Below are 20,575 nucleotides of genomic sequence, written 5' to 3'. Positions count from 1 at the left end.
ATTGTAAAGTGTGACTGGTTTTACTTATGTATTTATTTATTTTATTTTATTTTTGATTATGACTTGATTATTTTTGTACAGTTACCTTACCGTTCAAAAGTTTAAGGTTAATAGTTTTTTTTTTTTTTTTTTAATTTTTAAAGTCTGATGCTAATACAGTAAAAATAGTAATATTGTGACATATTAAAATTTAATAATGTTCTATTTTAATATATTTTAAAGTGTAATTGTTTTTTTTATGATGTCAAAGCAAAATTTTCAGCAGCCTAATATTAATGTTAGTGCTGTCAAACAATTAATCGTTTATTCACATTATTCACACGATTATTCACATCCAAAATAAAAGGAAATTATTGTTTACATAATATATGTGTGTGTACTGTGTATATATTTATTAGATGTATATAAATACACATATACATGTATATATTTAAGAAAAATATGTTTATACATTAAATATATTTACATATAATATTAATTATATTAATACAAATATATGCATGTAAATACATGTAAATATTTTCAAAATATATACTGTATGTTTATTTGGGATGCGATTAATCTCTCTTTCTCTCTCTTTTTTTTTAATGTCCAGTAAATGCAACCAATTGTAATTGACCAATTAAATACCCAATAGCAGTCCAATACATGTAAACAAAATAAAATACTAATATAGACTGATAAATGGGGACATGCTAACTGGCTGATATTCCTAAGAAAAACATTAAAAACAACATTGTCCTATTCTTATGTTTTTACGCATTACAGACTAAACAGTTTAGGTTAAATTTATCAAATAATGCGATCAAGTCTAGTATTGTGTTAAATATATCAGTAGTGAGTCACAGGGACAAATATAGCACTCAAATGGCACCGTTTTCAGAGAATGACCCTGCTACAGTAAGAGTGTCCTTCTCAGCCCTCAGTACCAGCCTGTGCCAGTGTGAACTGGACCACAACCAGCCATTCAATCCTAGTGTCTCTCGGTCCTGAGAGCTTTATGCATGATGTATCACTCAGACAAGAGCAGCATAAATACTGCAGACACTGAGATATCCTCAACAGGGAAATCATTTGTTTGTTTTTACCAATACAATACTTGATTTCAGATTTATGACCCTCTCATCTGGTTTGCATAGAAATGAGAAATGATTTAAGATCTAGAACCTACAGTATACACAGAATTTGCTCTGGGGCTTCACATGATTTTTTTTTTCTCCCCAGTTTCTGACTAAACACAAGAGAGCTGAAGCAGAGACACTTAAAGTGCACTCAGAATCTAGGGACATTGCCTTCCATAGAGCTGGTGTTAAAAATCTACCACACAGCCGAAAGGTCACTCTCTTCAGGGAGGCTGAACGGAGAGTTTTAAGTGCTTGCGGTTAGACTGCTCTTCAAAAGGCAATGGGCTCTTAGCTATTCATCATGGAAAAAAATCACTCCATAATCAACAAAGAGATGAACGACAGAAAGGAAGGATTAATAGTAGCACTTTAAAAAATATGTGTTTGAATTGATAATCTACAGCATGCTCGACACTGTAAATCACTGGATGACTGACAACAAGTATCATTGTAGCATTTCGTACGCTTCCCCAAGCTTGATGTCAAGCCAAAGAGCTTGCAAAAGTAGAATAATATGCAAATATGAATATTATTAGGGCAGAAATTAATGGTGTGAATTCACACGTCTGCCACCGAGGAGAGTGAACCGTAACACATAAAGCGCCTCGCTCAAAGCTCCACCCTCATTTCGCATTTTAACAGGAACAAGCAAGTTTATCCGATAAACCTCCTTTTGTTTGCACTGCATTTTAGACGGATTACACAAACGCAAAACCGTCAAAAACCTTACCCTATCCTTCCTCACGTTGAGTGAAAAGACACCCATGTCACATGTTGCCAAGAGGCTCATCAGAGCCCGCCGATACAATACATATTTATGTACCATCCATATTTAACAGCATCCTTTCTGTTGTTTGCTTGGTTGAGGAAATTCAGTGGAGCTCATATTATGTGGCTCTCTTTTGATGTTTTAACATGAGCAGAGATGTGAGGGAAGCTCAAGTCTTTTCAAGATTAATAGACTTGATTCAACCGTTAACATTAAACAATTTCCAATTTTTCTCTGTTCGTGAGAAATGGTTTGGCAGGCCAGCACGGGGGAGCCCAGCCTGACACGTTTTCGCACGTCTCGCTCGCTCGCTTTCTCGTGCTCTGTCTCCCCCTGTCTATTTTTTTGTATTCCTAGTTCAGCCCAGCCTCCCTTAACCTTTCTTTTCTCTCACTTCTGTCTTTTCACTCCTTCGCTCTCTCTCTCTCTCTCTTTCCCCCATCCCCCGTCTTTCCGTCTGCTCTCTGAGAGGGATGGGTTGATTATCTGTGTCTGAAGTAAACTGCCCTTTCTGGCAGTGGCCAAGGTCAATTACGGCCACACATTCAAAGCAGAATGAATGTAAGGGGTGAACCGCAGGTGCAGTAGATCGACTCTTCCTTCCAAGCTGCTTTTTTCTATTCCTTTCCATCTCATTTTCTTTAGTATCTGTTCAGCTTACCTTTTTCAATGCGTATTTGGAGAGCATTCGTTTGAGATCGGCTGTTCCATGATAGCCTGGTGAAATGCCAGAGGAGCTATATTTAAGTTTTTACTTACAGTCCTCTAATTATTTCATAGTAATTAACTTCTCAACGTGCTCCTACTGAGTTCATCAACCCTTCCCATTTTGCATTGTTTCACACAGTGACTCTTGAAACACGAACAAAAGACCCGATGTATATGCATATTCGAATACTAAAAATACTGATGTCTCTTTTCAACAAAATAAAAAGGAAAGATGGAGAAAAAAAAAACTTAATTGCTAGGCAGGAGCCTTTCAAGCGTTACCATGGTTACACGATAGAAAGGTATGTGCTGTTTTAATAGCAGGCTGTGAAAAGGAAGAGCTGTCAAGAAAAGAGCATCAGGCAGAAGGCGGTTAAAAGCATGGATTGCCTCTTCCTCATACTGTTTGCTGCCAGAGATCAAAGTTAGACAGTGTGACACATATCACCTGTCTAATTTGTTGGCCGGGATGCAAAATTAAATAAAGCTTTCATTGTATTGACCGCCGGCTCTCTTTGTGCCGACCCACGGGAGACGTTGGCAGTCGGCAATCAAGTTTAGCAAGCAAAGGAGGCTTAGCCAGCTCAAAAATGTATTCTAAACAGACGTCACACTAAAATGGTATGGTTAACAGTTGCTTTAATCATTTTTTGTAGAATTCAGATTTATATGTTTTATAAAGATTTTTCTTTTGTGTTCACTAGCCTAGACGAGAACTAAAGGAGAAGTTCACTGCCAGAACAGAAATTTACAGATAATGTACCCCATTGTCATCCAAGATGTTCATGCTTTTCTTTCTGTCGTAACAAAATTATGTTTTTTGAGGAAAACATTTCGGGAATTATATTCATATAGTGGACTTCTATGGTATACGTGAGTTTGAACGTCCAAAATGCCATTTAAATGCAGCTTTAAATGGCTCTAAATGATCCCAGCCAAGGAAGAATGGTCTTATCTAATGAAATTATTTGTCATTTTCCAAAAAAAATACAAATTTGTATACTTTTGAACCTCAAATGCTCGCCTTGTCTAGCTCTGCGATGCGCATGCATATTCTGTGTAATCCGGGTCAATACAGTCAAGGTATGTTGAAAAACTCCCATCTTGTTTTTTCCTCCAACTTTAAAATCATCCTACATCACTGTTTTACCTTTTTTTGTAAAGGGCATTTGATTTTCTTTGCCTGTTAACTTTGTAAACACTGGGTTGGTACTTGTGCAGCGATGTAGGATGATTAAGTTGGAGGAGAAAATGAGATGGGAGTTTTTCAAACTAACCTGACTGTATTGACTCGGATTACACAGATTATGTATGCGCATGGCAGAGGTTAAAAACTACATACTTTTATTTATTTATTTATTTTTTTTTTAGAAAATGGCAGATCGTTTCGCTAGATAAGACCCTTCTTCCTCGGCTGGGATTGTTTAGAGCCTTTTTAAGCTGCATTTAAACTGCATTTTGGAAGGTCAAACTCACAGCACTTTGAAGTCCACTACATGGAGATAATTCCTGAAATGTTTTCCTCAAAAAACATAATTTCTTTATGACTGAAGAAAGAAAGGCATGAACATCTTTGATGACAACAGGGTGAGTACATTATCTGTAAATGTTTGCATGTGGAATTTGCTCTTCTAATATGTAAATCGACCAATCAGAATGGATATGCTAATGATGGAATGTTGTTTTTTTTCCAGCAAAGATGCAGCTGAAGTTTGCCTCCTTCCATATAAATAACCAATCATTATCAGCAGTAACCTTTTAAAGCAATTAGCTGTCAGTATTACTTTAGTGCATCTGAATTCTGCTTGTGATTAACACAACAGGTGGATAGAGAGAAAAACAAGAATTAAACAACAGGTTTAGAGCGACTTCAGATTTCTGCATTACTGAAGGATGTGAAAACAACCAGACGATTGCACGTCTCTGTGATTGTCTGTTTAATCATTAGAACATTTTTTAATAGAAAGAAAATCATTAATTAAATTGGAGTCATTAGTGGTTTGTTGTTGTGTTTCTTCCTGGAAGAGAAGAATTTTGTGTTTTTTGTTGTAGGCAATCTAGTTCATTTATTATTTAGTCAGCCGCTTTAGTGTAGTTCTTATAATGCTCAAGACTTCTGAGTGTCATCAAAGAAGGCCAGGCTTTGTTTTAAGACACGTCCTTGTGAATCAGGGTCTTTGTACATTTTCTACATCACAGTAATCAATTTCAAAAGAAAAGCTGCAAAGTACCTAAGATGAAAGAAAATTTGAACGTCATCTTCAAAATCATTATTACAAACAAGTCTGAGTCATGAATTTGAATCATTAAGAAGTGACTAATTCTGTCTGTGTTCTTGATGATTCCTCTTTTATTAAAGGAGTAGTTCACTACCAGAATGAAAATTTACAGATAATGCATGTCATCCAATAATGTCATCCAAGATGTTCATGTCTTTCTTTCTTCAGTCATAAAGAAATTATGTCTTTTGAGGAAAACATTTCAGGAATTCTCTACATATAGTGAACTTCTATGGTGCCCCCGAGTTTGAACTTCCAAAACGCAGTTTAAATGCAGCTCTAAACGATCCCAGCCCGAGGAAGAAGGGTCTTATCTAGCGAAACGATTGGTAATTTTCTAAATAAATTAACAATTTATATACTTTCTAACCTCAAATGCTCATCGTGTCTAGCTCTCAGGAGTTGTGTATTCCGGTTCATGACAGTTAGGATATGTCGAAAAACTCCCATCTCATTTTCGTCTCCAACTTTAAAATTGTCCTACATCGTTGCAGAAGTACCGACCCAGTGTTTACAATATGAATATGCAAAGAAGATCAAATGCCCTTTACAAAAAAGGTAAAACAGCCATGTAGGACGATTTTGAAATTGGAGGAGAAAATGAGATAGGAGTTTTCCTTTAAAATACACTTTACAACACCATTTGCATTGTTTCTTTTTGAAAATGTTAGAAATTTGTTTATTTTTGGCTGAATGAATGAAACATTTATATTCTTTAATGTATTATGAAAGTTTATTTTAAGGAAGTGAAAATAATTTGTCAATTACATTATTTATTGAATAATCTTAATATTTTATACTTTTAAGACCTTTTCCCTTTGAGATTTACATTACAATGAGTTACATGAGTTTGCTGTTGTTGTCAGATGTGATTTTGTAATGTCAAGCAGTCCGAAATTTCGGATGTTAAAAAATAAATACCACCTTTGTAATGTTGTGTCAATCACGTTTACAACACTGCCTCCGAAACTTTTGTCTGTCATAAAAACATTCAAATCGGGTTCGATTTTCAGTGTTGTTCGCATTGAGAGGTGTTTTGACAATTCAGAGTCACCATACAAGCGAACGCCAAAATCCAGAATGGCGTTTGTCAAGTTGATCCACTTTGTCTTGCAGCGCAAGGCACCGTATAGGTCCTTGCACAGTGAGTTTATGGAAATTGGTGGTCTTCTTTTTAGTATGTGGCTCCAGTATTGCTAGCAAAGCATCAAACTGAGCCACTGACATCCTGAAGTAAACTTTGAATCGCCCTGGATAGTCCTGCAGCTCTTTGAGGTGGATTGGTGGATTGAATCTCAGGATTAGATGGACCCAATATTTCCTCTTTCTTTTTCTCTTTTTAAGAAGAGAGATGACAAAATCATGCTTGAAGACTCCATTTTGTATTGTTTTGTGAATTTTTTTGGCAAGGATTAGTTGATATGCATCAATGTGCAAGGTTTCTCTGCGTGATGAATTTTTAGGATGACGAATGCAATGAAAAAATGCATTTGAAAATTTCAGACCGAGTATGCAAGGACCTTTACTCTGTGTTCTGAATTCAAGACATACTCAACGTTGTTGTGTAAGAAGAATGGCTTATAATATATGCCTAAAAGCAAATGTGTTTGATAAGGTTTGATGCATAATTTGCAAAAAAAACACCAGTTGGTAGGATCTGGTTTGTTTTAAGGCCCTTGGTTAGCATGCAGTCAATGAAGTCAGCTGTTAGTGTTTAATCAAGGGTGCAAGAGAGCCCTCCAAAACACATCCGAGTTCAGCTCCCTTACATAATGCAATTTCATCCCATTTATTCTGCCATTGCATCTGACTAACATGCCACTTAGTTCCTGTCTCCACTCCTTTTCTAACCAAGTACCTTGTCTGGGGTTGACAAGAAGTGATTTAACGCAGAAATAATAGGCAGGAAGGACTTCTGTGGAAATGCTGAAAATAAAACAACAGGGCTCCAATTTAGCATAAATTAGTACCTTTGTAGTAATATTTGTCTAAGAACTATTTTATTGATGGTTCTTAATATCGTTTTTAAAAAGAAACTGAGAAAATGGGTTCAGCTTTAATTATTTTATATTATAGGGGATTACTTTTTTTGATTAACTAACCTTTTAAAATATATGAGACATTAAATATTCATCAGTATTATTTTTGCAAGAAAGTATTTAGGAAGTGCTTTGCTGTAAAATATGCCTCATTTGTCAGTTAGAAGAGACTTTTTAAAAGAGACGCATATTTATGCGTTTAGAACTAGCTGTCTTATTCAGATGTGACGTCTTTAATGTGTAGTTTAATGATGGGTGTTAATGGAACTTGTAGATTTATAAATGATAGTTTTGGTGCTATTTACCAATAGAGCAAAGTGCTCCTAGAATTATTGAAGTGGTGGAGTTATTGAATTGACAGCAAGCCTGGAAGCTTTAATCGATGCAATAATTTGCAGGGTAATGCAACATACACACAGTGTTTACAGATGGCACCAAATAATGGGTCATACAGAGAAGATGAATGGCTTTCACTTGCTAAATTAAGTCATTTTTGAAGACTGTATACTGCGATTATTTTAAAAATCCTTAAATCAGTCAGAATGAAGTTAGTATATATAAGCTGAACGAAGTCAGACCAAAACACCTTCATTATTTAAGATCTGCTTCACAACTCTGTGTGACAGCTGTGGTGTATTTATTTTAATCATTGATTAATCTGATGTAGCCTGATGCTTTGGATAAGAAATTGTGAGATGTTTAGGAAAATATGGGACATTTTAATCAGATATACAGCTTTGGTTTCCACAGAGAAAACCATGTTTCTTTTGAACTTCTCATTTTGAGAAATTATTTTTAGATTTAATATTTACAGATAATGTTTACTGCTCCTACTAGATTCACAGTCTGGCATGATCCCAGACTTTTCAAATGAACTGCAAAATGAAATTTCGTGGAGCCAAATGAAGTGTGGGAGTACAGTATGCCCGCAATTTGCTCCGAGTTGTGGAATCAGATGTACTGAGAAGATGGTGAAGACGAGGTTGGAATGCCCTTGCCAAAGTGTGGATTGTGCAATTGGATATGGATATTTGAAGAAAATAATAGACTTAGCATGGCTGAGCATGGCACCTGGAGTGAAGGTGAAAGTAGAGATTAATTTGTCATGAGCGAATATCACATTTTGTCTTGGGGCCAATTATTTTGTCTGTATGCTCATTCAGGTATCAGCAGACAGACCTGCAGTGTCTGCCTACAGATTAGACCTCAGGCGTATCACCGTGCATACAGAGTAATAGGAAAATGTACAGGAATTTGAATGTTATTTTAGGAAGTCTCTGTGTTTGCTGTTTGTATTCTGTTAATTAAACGTACCAAAACTGCACATACCAACGCACTGTCTTGCCAACTGTCTGTATAAACATACAAATTATAGAGTGGACACCATATTTCACGAATGAATGGAAACAAAGCTGCGAGGGACAGAAGTGCAATCTGTTCAGTATGTCGTATAACTGTTCTGATTGATAGAAAATGTCCCTCACTGCCAGACTGAATATGGAGTTTAATCTGATTTAAATGTTATAAATCAGGGTTTCCCAGTCCTGAGTTTGCAAATGCTTAGGTGTTTATGATAAATATGTATGGGGGTTGTAAGATACAATAGAAATGGCATTGCTAATTTGCTACATTGTTAATATCGTTTAGAATAATAAATAATACTAAATAAATAATTCATGGGTATTTTTTATTATATATAATTGAAGGATTAGTTCACTTTTAGAATAATTTTTTTTTGATAATTTACTCACCCCCATGTCATCCAAGATGTTCATGTCTTTCTTTCTTCAATCAAAAAAAAAAAAAAAGGTTTTTAAGGAAAACATTACAGGATTTTTCTCCATATACTGGACCTCAATGGGGATCAATGGGTTGAAAATCCAAATTGCAGTTTTAGTGCTGCCTTAAAAGGCCCGACATGATCCCACCCGAGGAATAAGGGTCTTATCTAGCGTAACAATCCGTCATTTTCTTAAAAAAAAATAAATAAATGTATGTATTTTTTAACCACAAATGCTCATCTTGCACTAGCTCTGCAGTGCGCGTCTATGACTTCAAACATTGGAAAGGTCATGTGCAGTTAGTTCTTCAACTCTGTACTCTTCAAAAAGGTAGGTTAGGGCGAAAAAATCTCTTTTTCTCCTCCAACTTCAAAATCATCCAACGTTGTTTTACTTTTTTTTGTAAAGAGCGATTGACTTTCTTTGCACGTTCGCTTTGTAAACACTGGGTCTGTAATTCCACCTACGTCATGCCTGATCTTTCCAACGTGAACACGCATTGCGAACTAGTGCAAGACGAGCATTTGTGGTTAAGAAGTATAAAAATTTGAAGTCCACTATATTCATTCATTCATTCATACATAAAGTCCACTATATGGAGAAAAATCCTGGAATGTTTTCCTCAAAAACCCTCATTTCTTTTTGACTGAAAAAGGGAAGTCAAACAGATATAAACACTATTCATCACCACTCGTAAATGATTAAAGCAGTTGTTTTACTTATTTATTTTTTTCAATTATTTATGAGAATATGTTGTGAAGTTTGTTTACTGAACCCTTTTTCTAAATCCCACACAAAATTTCCCACAGCTTTTGTGTGACGTCATCCTCTTTTGTCTGTCTTTTTTACAGGAACTGTTTACGCCGGAATGCAAGTTTAAAGAGTCGGTGTTTGAAAACTACTATGTGATCTACTCATCCATGCTGTATAGGCAGCAGGAGTCGGGGAGAGCATGGTTCCTTGGCTTAAATAAAGATGGCCAGGCCATGAAGGGGAACCGGGTGAAGAAAACTAAACCAGCTGCTCACTTCCTGCCCAAGCCATTAGAAGGTAAAGCGTGCTCTGCAAACCTCAAGAGAATGGTTAACATCCAGGTCACTGTGACACTGGCAGAATGGTAATGAAGTGCACAGGTCCCTGAGAGAAATGCTTTTGCTTGATGCCTTTTTACAGTTTTTTCTCAAATGGTTTACACATTTTTTCAAACTAAGGTCAAGGTTTTCAAAACAAGGAACACAGGCGTCTGAACACTTTTCCAAAATAGGTTGTACATTTTCATTGCGTTAATACGAGTGACAACATACATCATTTTTTATCAAAAACCCACACACCAAAAATCTCCAGTCCAAGGTTCATGTTTTTAAAATGTCTAATACAAACAACTACAGAGATGGAGGAGGTAGAAGAAGATAAGAGGGAATAGGAAGAAGAGATAAAGATGAAAGAGTAAGAGTGGAGGAGGAAGACAGATGATGGGAGAGGAATAGGAGAGGATGTAGGATGAGGAGAGGAGGAGGACATTGAAAGAGTTGAGGACAGAGCAAGAGGAGATGATGTAAGAAGAGGTGAGAAGAGAAGGGGACAGCAGTCTCAAATGAGATGAGAGACAGTCTAATTGACACTGAATCATGGTCTCTTGATAGAGGCCAGACAGAGTTCAGTATAATGTGAGCAGATCTACATTTACTCAGGAAAAGAGGGAGGAACGTCATTGGTCAGAGATAATCCAACATCACCATCTGTGCTGTGCTCCCGTGGGTCCATATGACATGCGTGCCAGGTGTGAATTGAACATCTACACCGTTCTTTTCTTAGATGCAGAGCTTGAGTTGATGTGGATGAATGCATATAGAAATTTCTAAAGATACTATGAGAACACAATGGGTTTCATATAATTTGCGCTTGTTAAATGCATTACCTGAAAAAAATGCAGCACTTATTATGCAGTTTTGTTGAATAAGTCTAATTGTTCTGAAAGCATTGACCTTATAAATGTGTCAAATCACTTGAGAAATACTGTAACCAGCAGGGTTGTTAAAGGGTTAGTTCACCCAAAAATGAGAATTCTTCTTTCAGACGAACCCAACTGGAGTTATATTAAAAATTATCCTGGCATTTCCAAGAATTGCACTGGTTTCTCTTCATCAGTCTAAATCAAGTCAAATAAAGTGCATCCATCCATAATAAAAAAGTGCTTCACACGGCTCTTGGGGGGTAAATAAAGGCCTCCTGTAGCAAATCGCTGCATTTTTGTAAGAAAAATATCCATATTTAAAATGTAATAATCACTTTAATTTAGCTTGTGCTGACAGCTGTATACGGAAGCAGCTCCGGGCGATGATGTGCATGCACCTGTGAGTCTGCGAAAACCAACGTTTGTTTACAGGAGCAAAGGAAGCAAAGTTTCCTGACTTTAGCAAAGAAAAAACTGTCTTCTCTTGGCTTATATCGAAATCCTCTGCCATTTTTCTTTGCGAATCTTCGTTTTGTATTTCTAATTCGTGACCTTTGTTTTGATGTCTCCATTTGCGTGTCCATGTTCATCATTTCTGAGCAGCGCATACGCAATGTCGCCGTCCTACATCATCTGCCCGGAGCGCATTTCTGTGTACAACACTAAGCGCAAGCTAGAAGTGATTATTACGTTTTAAATATGGATATTTTTCTTACAAAAATGCATCGATTTGTTACAAGAGGCCTTTATTCACTAATGAGGAGAATTCTGAAGCTTGGAAATGCCAGGATAATTTTTAATGTAACTCTGATTGGATTCATCTAAAAGAAGGAAGTCATATACACCTAGGGTGCCTGGAGGGTGAGAAAATGATGGGCTAATTTTCATTTTTGGGTGAACTAACCCTTTAACTGTTTTTGGGGTAAAAATCGCTCAATTTGTTCAAATACTGTATGATTTCGGATCACAACAGGATGTCCAGACTGCTATTTTCCATTAAATTGAATCCAAACCATAAATGTTGCATAACAAGTATCAGATATGACGTGTTAAATTACAAGTCCTCTGATTGTACACAGTAACTGAAATGAACCAATCAAAATTCATTATAACTTGGTACTGCCCCTTTTGTTTAGGTAAAGGTAAAGCATTAAAATAAGCGTTAGAAGAACATCTGTACAGAGCAAGCACAAGTCACAGGAACTGACAAATTTCAGATTTAGGCAAAACGATGATGATCATGAGGATGTAAAATGACCATTTTATCTTGACAATGAGCTCTTCACCGAGGGTTCAACCAGAAACATTAGGCCTTATATTCCCATTATCTGATTACATAATGATTTATAACTCAATAAACATTATTTCACAGCACCACATATTCAAGACCCATCTTCGGACCGTTATGATGGACAACCTGTCCTTTCAAATATTCCTTACAGCTCCTTTATGGCCACACTGTAAACCGTGTCTGGCTAGCGTGAGATTGATGCTTTATGTACGGTTTGAGGTGTAATTTGCAATGATGTGTGGCCCGTTTCTGTCTGTGCAATGGTTTATTGCCATGTACAGATGCCCACATTTTAGACCAGTCTCTCATCCTGTTGTGTTCATTATTTTCCTGGCTAATACCGCAACGCCAGCAGGCAAACCGTAGAATACAGTAAGTCTGAACTGACGTGATGCAGTGAACCTAGTCAAATGCATCCTGAGAGATCAGACCGTCTTCCCATCACAACTAAGGAAAGGATGCAGCCCTGCTGACAGCTTGCCCGCACTTTGACAAACTCAAACATGTCCTGTCAGAGTTTCCCTAATGAATGTTGTCTTTTTAGCCAACAGTTTCAGCTTTCGAAATGGGAGAAACTTTTCTAGACGTAATTATTTGAGTCAAATTCCTGGCCGGCCCCAAAAATCATTTCCAATAAGAGAGACAGATGGGGCGGCCGCGGTTACCTGGCTGACTCTCGCCTTCTCTGATGTCTTTTGCAGTCGCTATGTACCGAGAGCCATCATTGCATGACGTGGGGGAGACAGTGCCCAAACCTGCCGTGCCTCCCAGTAAAAGCACAGAGCCGGCCGTCATGAACGGAGGCAAACCTGTCAGCAAGGAAACCAAGCCCACCACATAGCCAGATCCCATCTCGGCCATGCTCAACCACGGAGAGCCGTGTTCCTTTTGTCAGACTCTCCATGTTTGTGGATCCGATCCAGGCGTCCTCTGCTCTCTCCTCCCCATTCCTTCCACCCCCCTTCACTCCTCTGACTGTTCCGATCTCATTCGACGACGGACTGGCTCCGGAAGAGCGGTCAGCTGTGCACGTAGGAGGATGCGACTGGATAAACCAGCTAAACTTTCACCATGGAATGCCCTAACTGATATGGAATGCCTTTTGACATACAATAAAGCCGATGTTTTTTCTGTAATCGAGACAATCCACGAGAATGAAATTGTGTACCGCAGGCGCTTGCGTGGCGGTTCTTTTGCCTGCTAACAGTCACCCGTTATAACCCTTTTCTTGAACCCTGTCGCAGCAGCAGAGACCGTACATTTCAGATCTATTTTCTATATACACACACACAGTAACACCAGCTACGCTCTGGGGTAATACTGTAAAGATATACATATATATGGACTGGAATCCGCAACTTGTTTTTTTTTTTTAAATCAAGTACGCTCCTGTGTCTCCTCCTTTCTAGTTGTCCCCCAGTCTCTGAAGCTCGAATTTCCAAATTGTTCCCTTTTGTCGGTTACTTATGAAATTTGTTGTCGGGGCAGCGTGCGATGCGTTCTGGCGTGCCGTCATTCGAACACAACGATGGATTTCCACCAAGTCCTCACACGATGTTAATGGTCAAGAGACGTCAATCTTTCAAGGGGACGGAGCCTCCTAAACAGTATCCAACTCATTATCCAAGGTTCAGCGCTCATGTCTTCTCATTCTCGTAATGTCTAGAAAGGGACACGAGTATACTTAGACAGCAAATGCCAGCGAGTGGCATGTGCTGAGGGAGGTGTATAGAGTACATATCACTATCTAGTACGGTGCAGATCGGTTTCAACCCCAGTAACTAGGTGAATTTCCACTTTTCTTTGCTCTTAATTTAGAGCGTGGGCTCTAGGAATATCTATAGGCCTTGTAGGCCTCTGGTCAAGGCCCCTCTTTGACATGCTGACTCCTCTGAACTATGGGCTAGTTCTGTGACGAGAGCGGCAGCCGTAGAGAAATACAGTCTACTTCAGGCCTGTGCGGTTAAACGGCTCAATGTAAGTAGGCACCATTACTATTGGCTGCACACCCATTTTGTTCAGCAAAGGCATGGCCAAGGTTAGTATTATGTTCTGTTCTTGCAGCGCTGACGCAGTGCAAGAAATGGCTTCTATAACAATGTTTTCACTGTATACAAATAAAAATCTTCAAAAAAAGAAAAAAAAAAGTAAATAAATAGATTTTTAACTACCAGATATTAGGATTCTGAAATGAGAGGGGTTTTCCTAGCTCAGCATGCAGAGTCCAGTACTGCTCATCATGTGCCTGTGATGACCTCTAACCCAGCATGCAAAAACATGTACCCAGTCTGTGCTGGGTTAAAGGTGCCTCATGCCCCAGACACACTCACGCACACACACACACAAACACAGACACTTACAGATCCAGTAGCAACTTAATCCACAAACACACAAAAAGTCGATTGTTACCAAAGTCCGTAAACACGAGAATCCAGCCGAACAATTTCAATAACTCGGAGGACGGCGGTCCTCTTCGGTTTTTGTCCTCACTGTGACTAGGGTTCATCACGAAGAACAATTGTCTCTTTGACTTTCGATTCAAGCTTGAAGAGATTCCAAATGATGTCCTTCACTTTCCAATCGTTCATTTAGTACAAGACCGGGGTACCTATTACTAATCACCTGCATGCGTTTTCTTAAGGACCAAAGTATGGGACGGCTAGAGATGTCTAAAGCTAGTTTGAGGCGTAGGGCTACACTGAATGGGCATGATTCTATAAGGCTCTCTCATACTCTGGATTGAGACCATTGCACTTTGCGTTTGAAATCGTCATCTACTCACATCTACTTAGGATTTTAACGATTAGCCAATTATCAGCCGAGTTGACATGAAGCCTGTCTTGCTTTACCAGTTTTCATAGTTTGAATGATGTTTAGAATGTTATGAAGTAGACCGAGGCTATGCTGCTAAATACGAATATATTCTACACTTCATTTGAAGACCTATATTTTCATTTATCGGGATTTTGAGCTAGTTTCATATTAGGAGATGTTCAAGCACATTAGACTTAAATATTTGTCTGTACAAAGCCGAATTTAATGCTAGAATGAGATGCAGTACTATACAGGAAAAGTAGCTTCATATCTGAAATCAGTTCGAGGCTGGTGTCCCACTTCCACACGAAACAAATCACTCACTCCAATGAGCTCTACATGCTGGGCTACCGCGGCCCTGCAGACCAGTGAACTGGTTTTACGAAGGTTGAATTTATTTTTGTAAGTGACTGGTGAGTACGTGTGCATTTTGTTAGTACGTTCGTTTGTTTTTTCCTCTTTCAAACGTCCGTGTTCGTTTCGTTCCATTCAGGTCGTGCGTGACGTCGTTTCAATCGTAACGAGGAGCAATCGCTGAACAATTGATCATTTCTGTGTTTTCTCTGTATTTCTGATTTTCAGTGGTAAAGGAAGGTCTCCATTGTCTGTTGATTGCTTTCGAACATTGATTTGACAGTTACTTCATCTGTTGCATGGGAAGAGGGTGGCATATATGAACTGCATGTCGTAGGCTATGTGTATCATGGACTGTTGGTATGTTCTGCTAATTTTACATACATATATGCAAAGAGTTTGTCTGCACTGTACAGTTTGTGTTTGTTGTATACACAGATACAACATATTGAATAAAATATTTATATAAAGGTGTACTGAAATCTCTCTAACCAATTCAATGCAATAGATCTGCAGTATATTAACATGGGGTGACCAAGGGACAATTTTTTTTTTGGTCATTTTTATCCTGTCTTATTATTTGTGCTAATTACCTTGGTCCATATAATTTACCTTTAACATGGGCACCTTTTTAAAAAAAAACAAAAAACAATTTCATTAACATAACAAAGGCCCGAAATATCAGAGCTACCACAGAAATAAAAAAATGTAAGTTTTCATATGCAGATTGCAAAAAAAGAGCATCTCATTCTCATGACAGCTCAGAGCATGTTAAATTTATTGGCATCAGGCTGTTTACAACTTTCGTCACATGGAACTTACCGTACATAAAATAGGGTCATAAAAACATGGCACTCAAGCAGTGCTCTGAAAAACAGCAACCTGAAGAATAACAAAATGCTCTTATTTGTTTGTTGGCCATTTGTATGGATCCTCTCGTTTTAGTGCTTATGTGTCAGTCAATAGTCTATGTAAGCATTATTATACATAATTTTCATATATATATAGTTATATGGAAACTATCGAGGATTATAAATGTCGTCTCCCACGGCTGTTTTATGTGCATATAATGGAATTTAAACCACTTTGCTTTGAGACAATTTGAATGCTGTTATATTGCACAGATCTCTAAAATCAATTTTCCCTTGTTTGCATCTTGATTGACAACAGAAACAGTCTTTAAGTGTCTACCAGGGGTTAATACTCCTCTCCAACCCAGATTTCACAGGCGTTTCCTGTCCAGCCATCCCAGCATTCACAATTTCCGCAGTTGCACATGCCGTTCCCTGGAACAGAAGTTGAGAAGAGAGACAGAACTGAGAAACCCGGATCATCACTCTCCAAGTCTCGACATGCTTTCTCTCTTCACACCCCCTTGGCAGAATGTGCAAAGGGAAACCAAGTACAAATGCAAGTTTTGGAGCCACTTTCTCTGGGGTCTTGTCTGTTCAGTTCAAATTCAGTCCAAGTTGTGGCACTAGTATGATTACGTATGTCGCTGTTCATTTTTATTCAATGAACATTGTAATTTGGTGTACACAAAAATTATCTGTGAAGCTTACTGAGCCAATTCAAGCGTATCATTTTGGGTAACGATTTTGTTACATCTCAACTCTTTGCAATTAGAATCAAATCCAATCAATCATATTCCATTACAAAAAGTACTGGCCTACTAGACAGAAGTCAATATCTGTGTGAAGATAGTGAATAGACAGCAATAGACACAAAACACAGAGTGAAGAAATATCCCAGGAAATATTAAAGAGCAGGTCATATGGGTTTTCGAAAAATAATTTTTTGCAGTTTGTAACGTAGCTATTCTTTAATGTAAACCAGTCTGCAAATTTCAAAAAAGTGCATTATACATAAAGACATTGCCTCTCAAAAGAAAGCGTCGACTCAGAATAACCTTAACGAGCTGTCATATTTTCGAATCTTCTGCCTGTTACCGATCTACATAACTGGGTAACACATTTGTATAATCCCTGCCTGCCCGCAAAATTCGAACACTCCGACCTGCCCACAAACACTTCCGCTTGTTAGTGTGTTTACATCATGTCGAGAAGAGACTATGTTCTCCGGTGTGAAACCAAGTTTTTGTTTTCATAGCCAAAAGTTAAAGATGTGAAGAATCAGTGGTTAAAATAATTTTTTTTCAGAATACCACAGCAGTTTAGAATAACAAGCATTTCCAAACCACAACCTGTAAGTACGATTGATATGTTACGCGTACATTTTCAACTGAGTGCTCAAAATATAAAAATTTTTTGTGCTAACATGTGATGTATACCTAGCTTTACATTTCCAGGTAAACCATGATATTACTGTCTTGCTGAAACAGTTCTGATAATTTGCGGTGTATATACTATTTCCTAAAAGTATGTCAGTTGATTTAGACTGTCGTTGTTCTATTTCTTTTAATAATAAAGAATGTAAATTAGAAATATTTTGGTTTACAAACTGTATTGTTTCATCAGTTAGTCACGTTAGCACTCATCAAACGTATCCATCATTAATTTGTTAAATGTTCACAGTTTAGCAGCTAAACTTTAGCTGTGGGCACAATTCGCTTGCATAAGTGTTAACGAATATATTTTAATGCAATTATTTTAAGAACGGATTGGAGCACTATATTATTGTTTCATGTAAAGGTGCACGCTAGGGTTTCCAGGTTTTCACAACAAAACCCGCCCAATTGCTACTCAAAGCTAGTACAATTGCGCTTCGAGGGGGGTCCCCTGTTAAAATTTGCATTCCGTGTGGTAAAATACACGCTTTTTGTCAGGGTGCCCCTGATAAATTTGCATTCCAGTTGCTAAATATGACGTTTTTGGGTTGACTTCAACCCACAACATCAAAAACAACCATGGACTTGGCAACAAAGATGGTAGCGTTTGCTAACTTGCTCAAGTACTACTCACTGTACCAATCACAACAAACTTGGCCACCTAGAGTAGGCTTATGGAAGGGAGGGGTTTACAGACATTACTCTCAAAACTGATTCGAACGAACCATTTCAAAATCACTGACAAATGGCTATGTATAAATGTATATTCTGGGAAAATTACAATGTTTTCTGACCTTAGATGCGTTTAAACCTATTGTAGAGGATTCCAACATAATATTAGGACACATTAAAAAGCCATATGACCTGCTCTTTAATATATTTTATTAAATACTAAAAAGTAACAATAAAAATGTTTAATCTAATTAAAAAACCTTTGCTTTTGAGTATAACATTATTACCTTAGTAACAAGCTAACATTGTAAAAGTCTAATACATGTAGTAGAGTGTACAGCAAATATCTCCATATTGATGTATACAGAGTGTCTAACATTTTCTACAGTCACTTAAAAGGAGTCGTGCATACAGTTACATAGGTTCGGTCAGTAAAATGGGCTGCCACTTGTAAATCCGCGCAGGTGAGGTTGTTTACATATGCCGTTAGCAGAATGTATGCTGTATGTGACAGCAGCCTTCGCTCAGAAGAAAGCTTGAGAGCCGTATATTGTATCAATGCCCAAAACAGTTGGAACTCGCATCTGCTGTGCATGAAATTAAGCCTCGGCTTTCCCTAATACATTGAATTTTCCGCAGCGCTCATCAATTGCGGGTGTAATGAGAATATCTTACTGAAGAAGCCATGAAAATTATTATTTAGAAACTGGCAGGCACATTTCTGCATGATTATAATTATAAAGGCTGAGTGCATTATTGTTACCCAAGGTAAGGGAAAGAATCAGCTGATTGTATGCTTTCGCATTTCATCTATAGAGAAAAGGTTTTCCCTGAGCAACATGAGAAAACAGTTTTAATAATCCTTATGAATATGGAAATGATGACATATGCCCTAATCGTTAATATGCTAATCAGTGACATTTAACAGACACATTTATGCATTTCTTTTATCAATTGTGTTTTTTCGTCTTGTTTTGTAATGAATTTTGCATCTCTGCACCAGGAACTGTATAATTGGTTAAATGACATGGCAGCTGATAACGAAGTCATTAGACCAATGAGTAAACAGTTTCTAAGCAGCTGTCCGAGCATCCTCAAGCTATCGTGATGATAAATATTTATTGTGCTTTTCACTAGCACCGACTAGTCACCTCTTCAAGGCTTTTAAGGAAAACCTCGCCTCTCTCCGGAGCTTCTTGCCCATTGAAAAGCAGGACGAGAAGAACACAGCAGGAGCCCACTGATTGGACGGCTCAGCCTAAGAGTCGTACAGAGCTGTCTAATCAAACGGCCGCCACATCAGAGAACCTCAATATCCGTCACAAAGAGATCTGTCAGCGCACGAGTGGGTGTTTGGAGGAGCGCTGCTGCATTTGAACACATACCTGTACAAACCAGCCCGTCGTGTTTGTCGCACTCCCTGTCGTCGCACTCGCAGAATTCCCCTGAAATGTACCACTCCTGTGGCGAGCAGATACAGCGACCACAGTGACAAGAGCCTGCAAGAACAAATTAGCCTTCAGTCACACAACGATCGGAGGTCCATTAGTCTTCCCTTATTCTCCTGTGCTATTTCATGTGATTATAAAACACTTAAAGCTCTGATACGCTTCCTAATTGGAATTTAAATAGAGTAAATTGTTTTTCTAAATGTGTGAAACAGCTGTTGTTTACAAGGTCCAATTTTGTGTTCCTACTGAGTCAGGAATAGGCCAGTAAACAAGCTCGGCCAGTCAATTGGCCGATACTTGGCCGTTTGGAAATAATCTGCATTGCTGATATAGGTGGACCATTAATAAAATTCTGCCCAAATGCTGATAAGCCAATAATTATTTTCATGTTTTGGACAATTGGCGTGGATCCTCTGCAGTGAATGGGTGCCGTCGGAATGAGACAGCACAAGTGCTAAAAACATTACAGTATTACATTACAGTCTATCAATTAATGTCTTGTGAAATCATTCATCATTAAGACATTTTAACTTTAAATCATCGCTCCCAGCCAGAATACCAATCCATAATCCATAATAACTCCTCCTCCAGTGAACGTCCAAATATTGAGCAACAAATTTGTTTAGAACTGTTTTGGACTGTTTTCACTTGATGTGCTTAATATGTGCATGTTTCTCTCCTGATTCAGATGAGATGATGAGAACGCAATACTATAGATAGATGACTTGTATTTTAGTCAAAAGCAACAAGTTAAAAATATCTTGATGAAAGTCGAAAGATTTGGAACAGTAAGATTTTAAATGTTTTTAGAGAAGTCTCTTCTGCTCACCAAGCCTGCATTTAGTTGATCCAAAATTTTGAAACAGTTTTACTATATAATATCTGTTTTCTATTTGAATATATTTTAAAATGTAATTTATTCCTGTGATTTCAAAGCTGAATTTTTTGCATCAGTACTTCAGTCACATGATCATTCAGGAATCATTGTAATATCCTGATTTGCTGCTCAAAATATAATAATAATAAATGTTTCTTAAACAGCAAATCAGCAT

General features: G+C 37.8%; 2 protein-coding genes across 4 annotated transcripts in view; one reads left to right on the top strand and one right to left on the bottom strand.

Moving 5' to 3' along the window:
- Nucleotides 1–12,863, top strand: part of fgf14 (fibroblast growth factor 14) — a 143,277-nt gene extending 130,414 nt beyond the window's left edge. For all 3 annotated transcript variants that reach the window (XM_051118990.1, XM_051118991.1, XM_051118989.1), the window contains exons 4-5: nt 9,552–9,750; nt 12,647–12,863. In XM_051118990.1, coding sequence (XP_050974947.1) covers nt 9,552–9,750; nt 12,647–12,786 — 339 coding nt within the window. In that variant the 3' untranslated portion in view covers nt 12,787–12,863. The remainder of the gene's footprint in view (nt 1–9,551; nt 9,751–12,646) is intronic.
- A 2,566-nt stretch (nt 12,864–15,429) lies between these two features.
- The window catches only part of itgbl1 (integrin, beta-like 1), a 55,389-nt gene continuing 50,243 nt past the window's right edge, over nt 15,430–20,575 (bottom strand). The window contains exons 10-11 of the mRNA XM_051118988.1: nt 19,458–19,571; nt 15,430–16,399 (exon numbers count right to left, since the gene is read on the bottom strand). Of these exons, the coding sequence (XP_050974945.1) occupies nt 16,311–16,399; nt 19,458–19,571 (203 nt within the window). The 3' untranslated portion in view covers nt 15,430–16,310. The remainder of the gene's footprint in view (nt 16,400–19,457; nt 19,572–20,575) is intronic.

This window comes from Labeo rohita, chromosome 9 (assembly GCF_022985175.1).
Source record: "Labeo rohita strain BAU-BD-2019 chromosome 9, IGBB_LRoh.1.0, whole genome shotgun sequence".
Taxonomy (NCBI): domain Eukaryota; kingdom Metazoa; phylum Chordata; class Actinopteri; order Cypriniformes; family Cyprinidae; genus Labeo; species Labeo rohita.
This window is presented reverse-complemented; position numbering and strand designations above follow the sequence as displayed.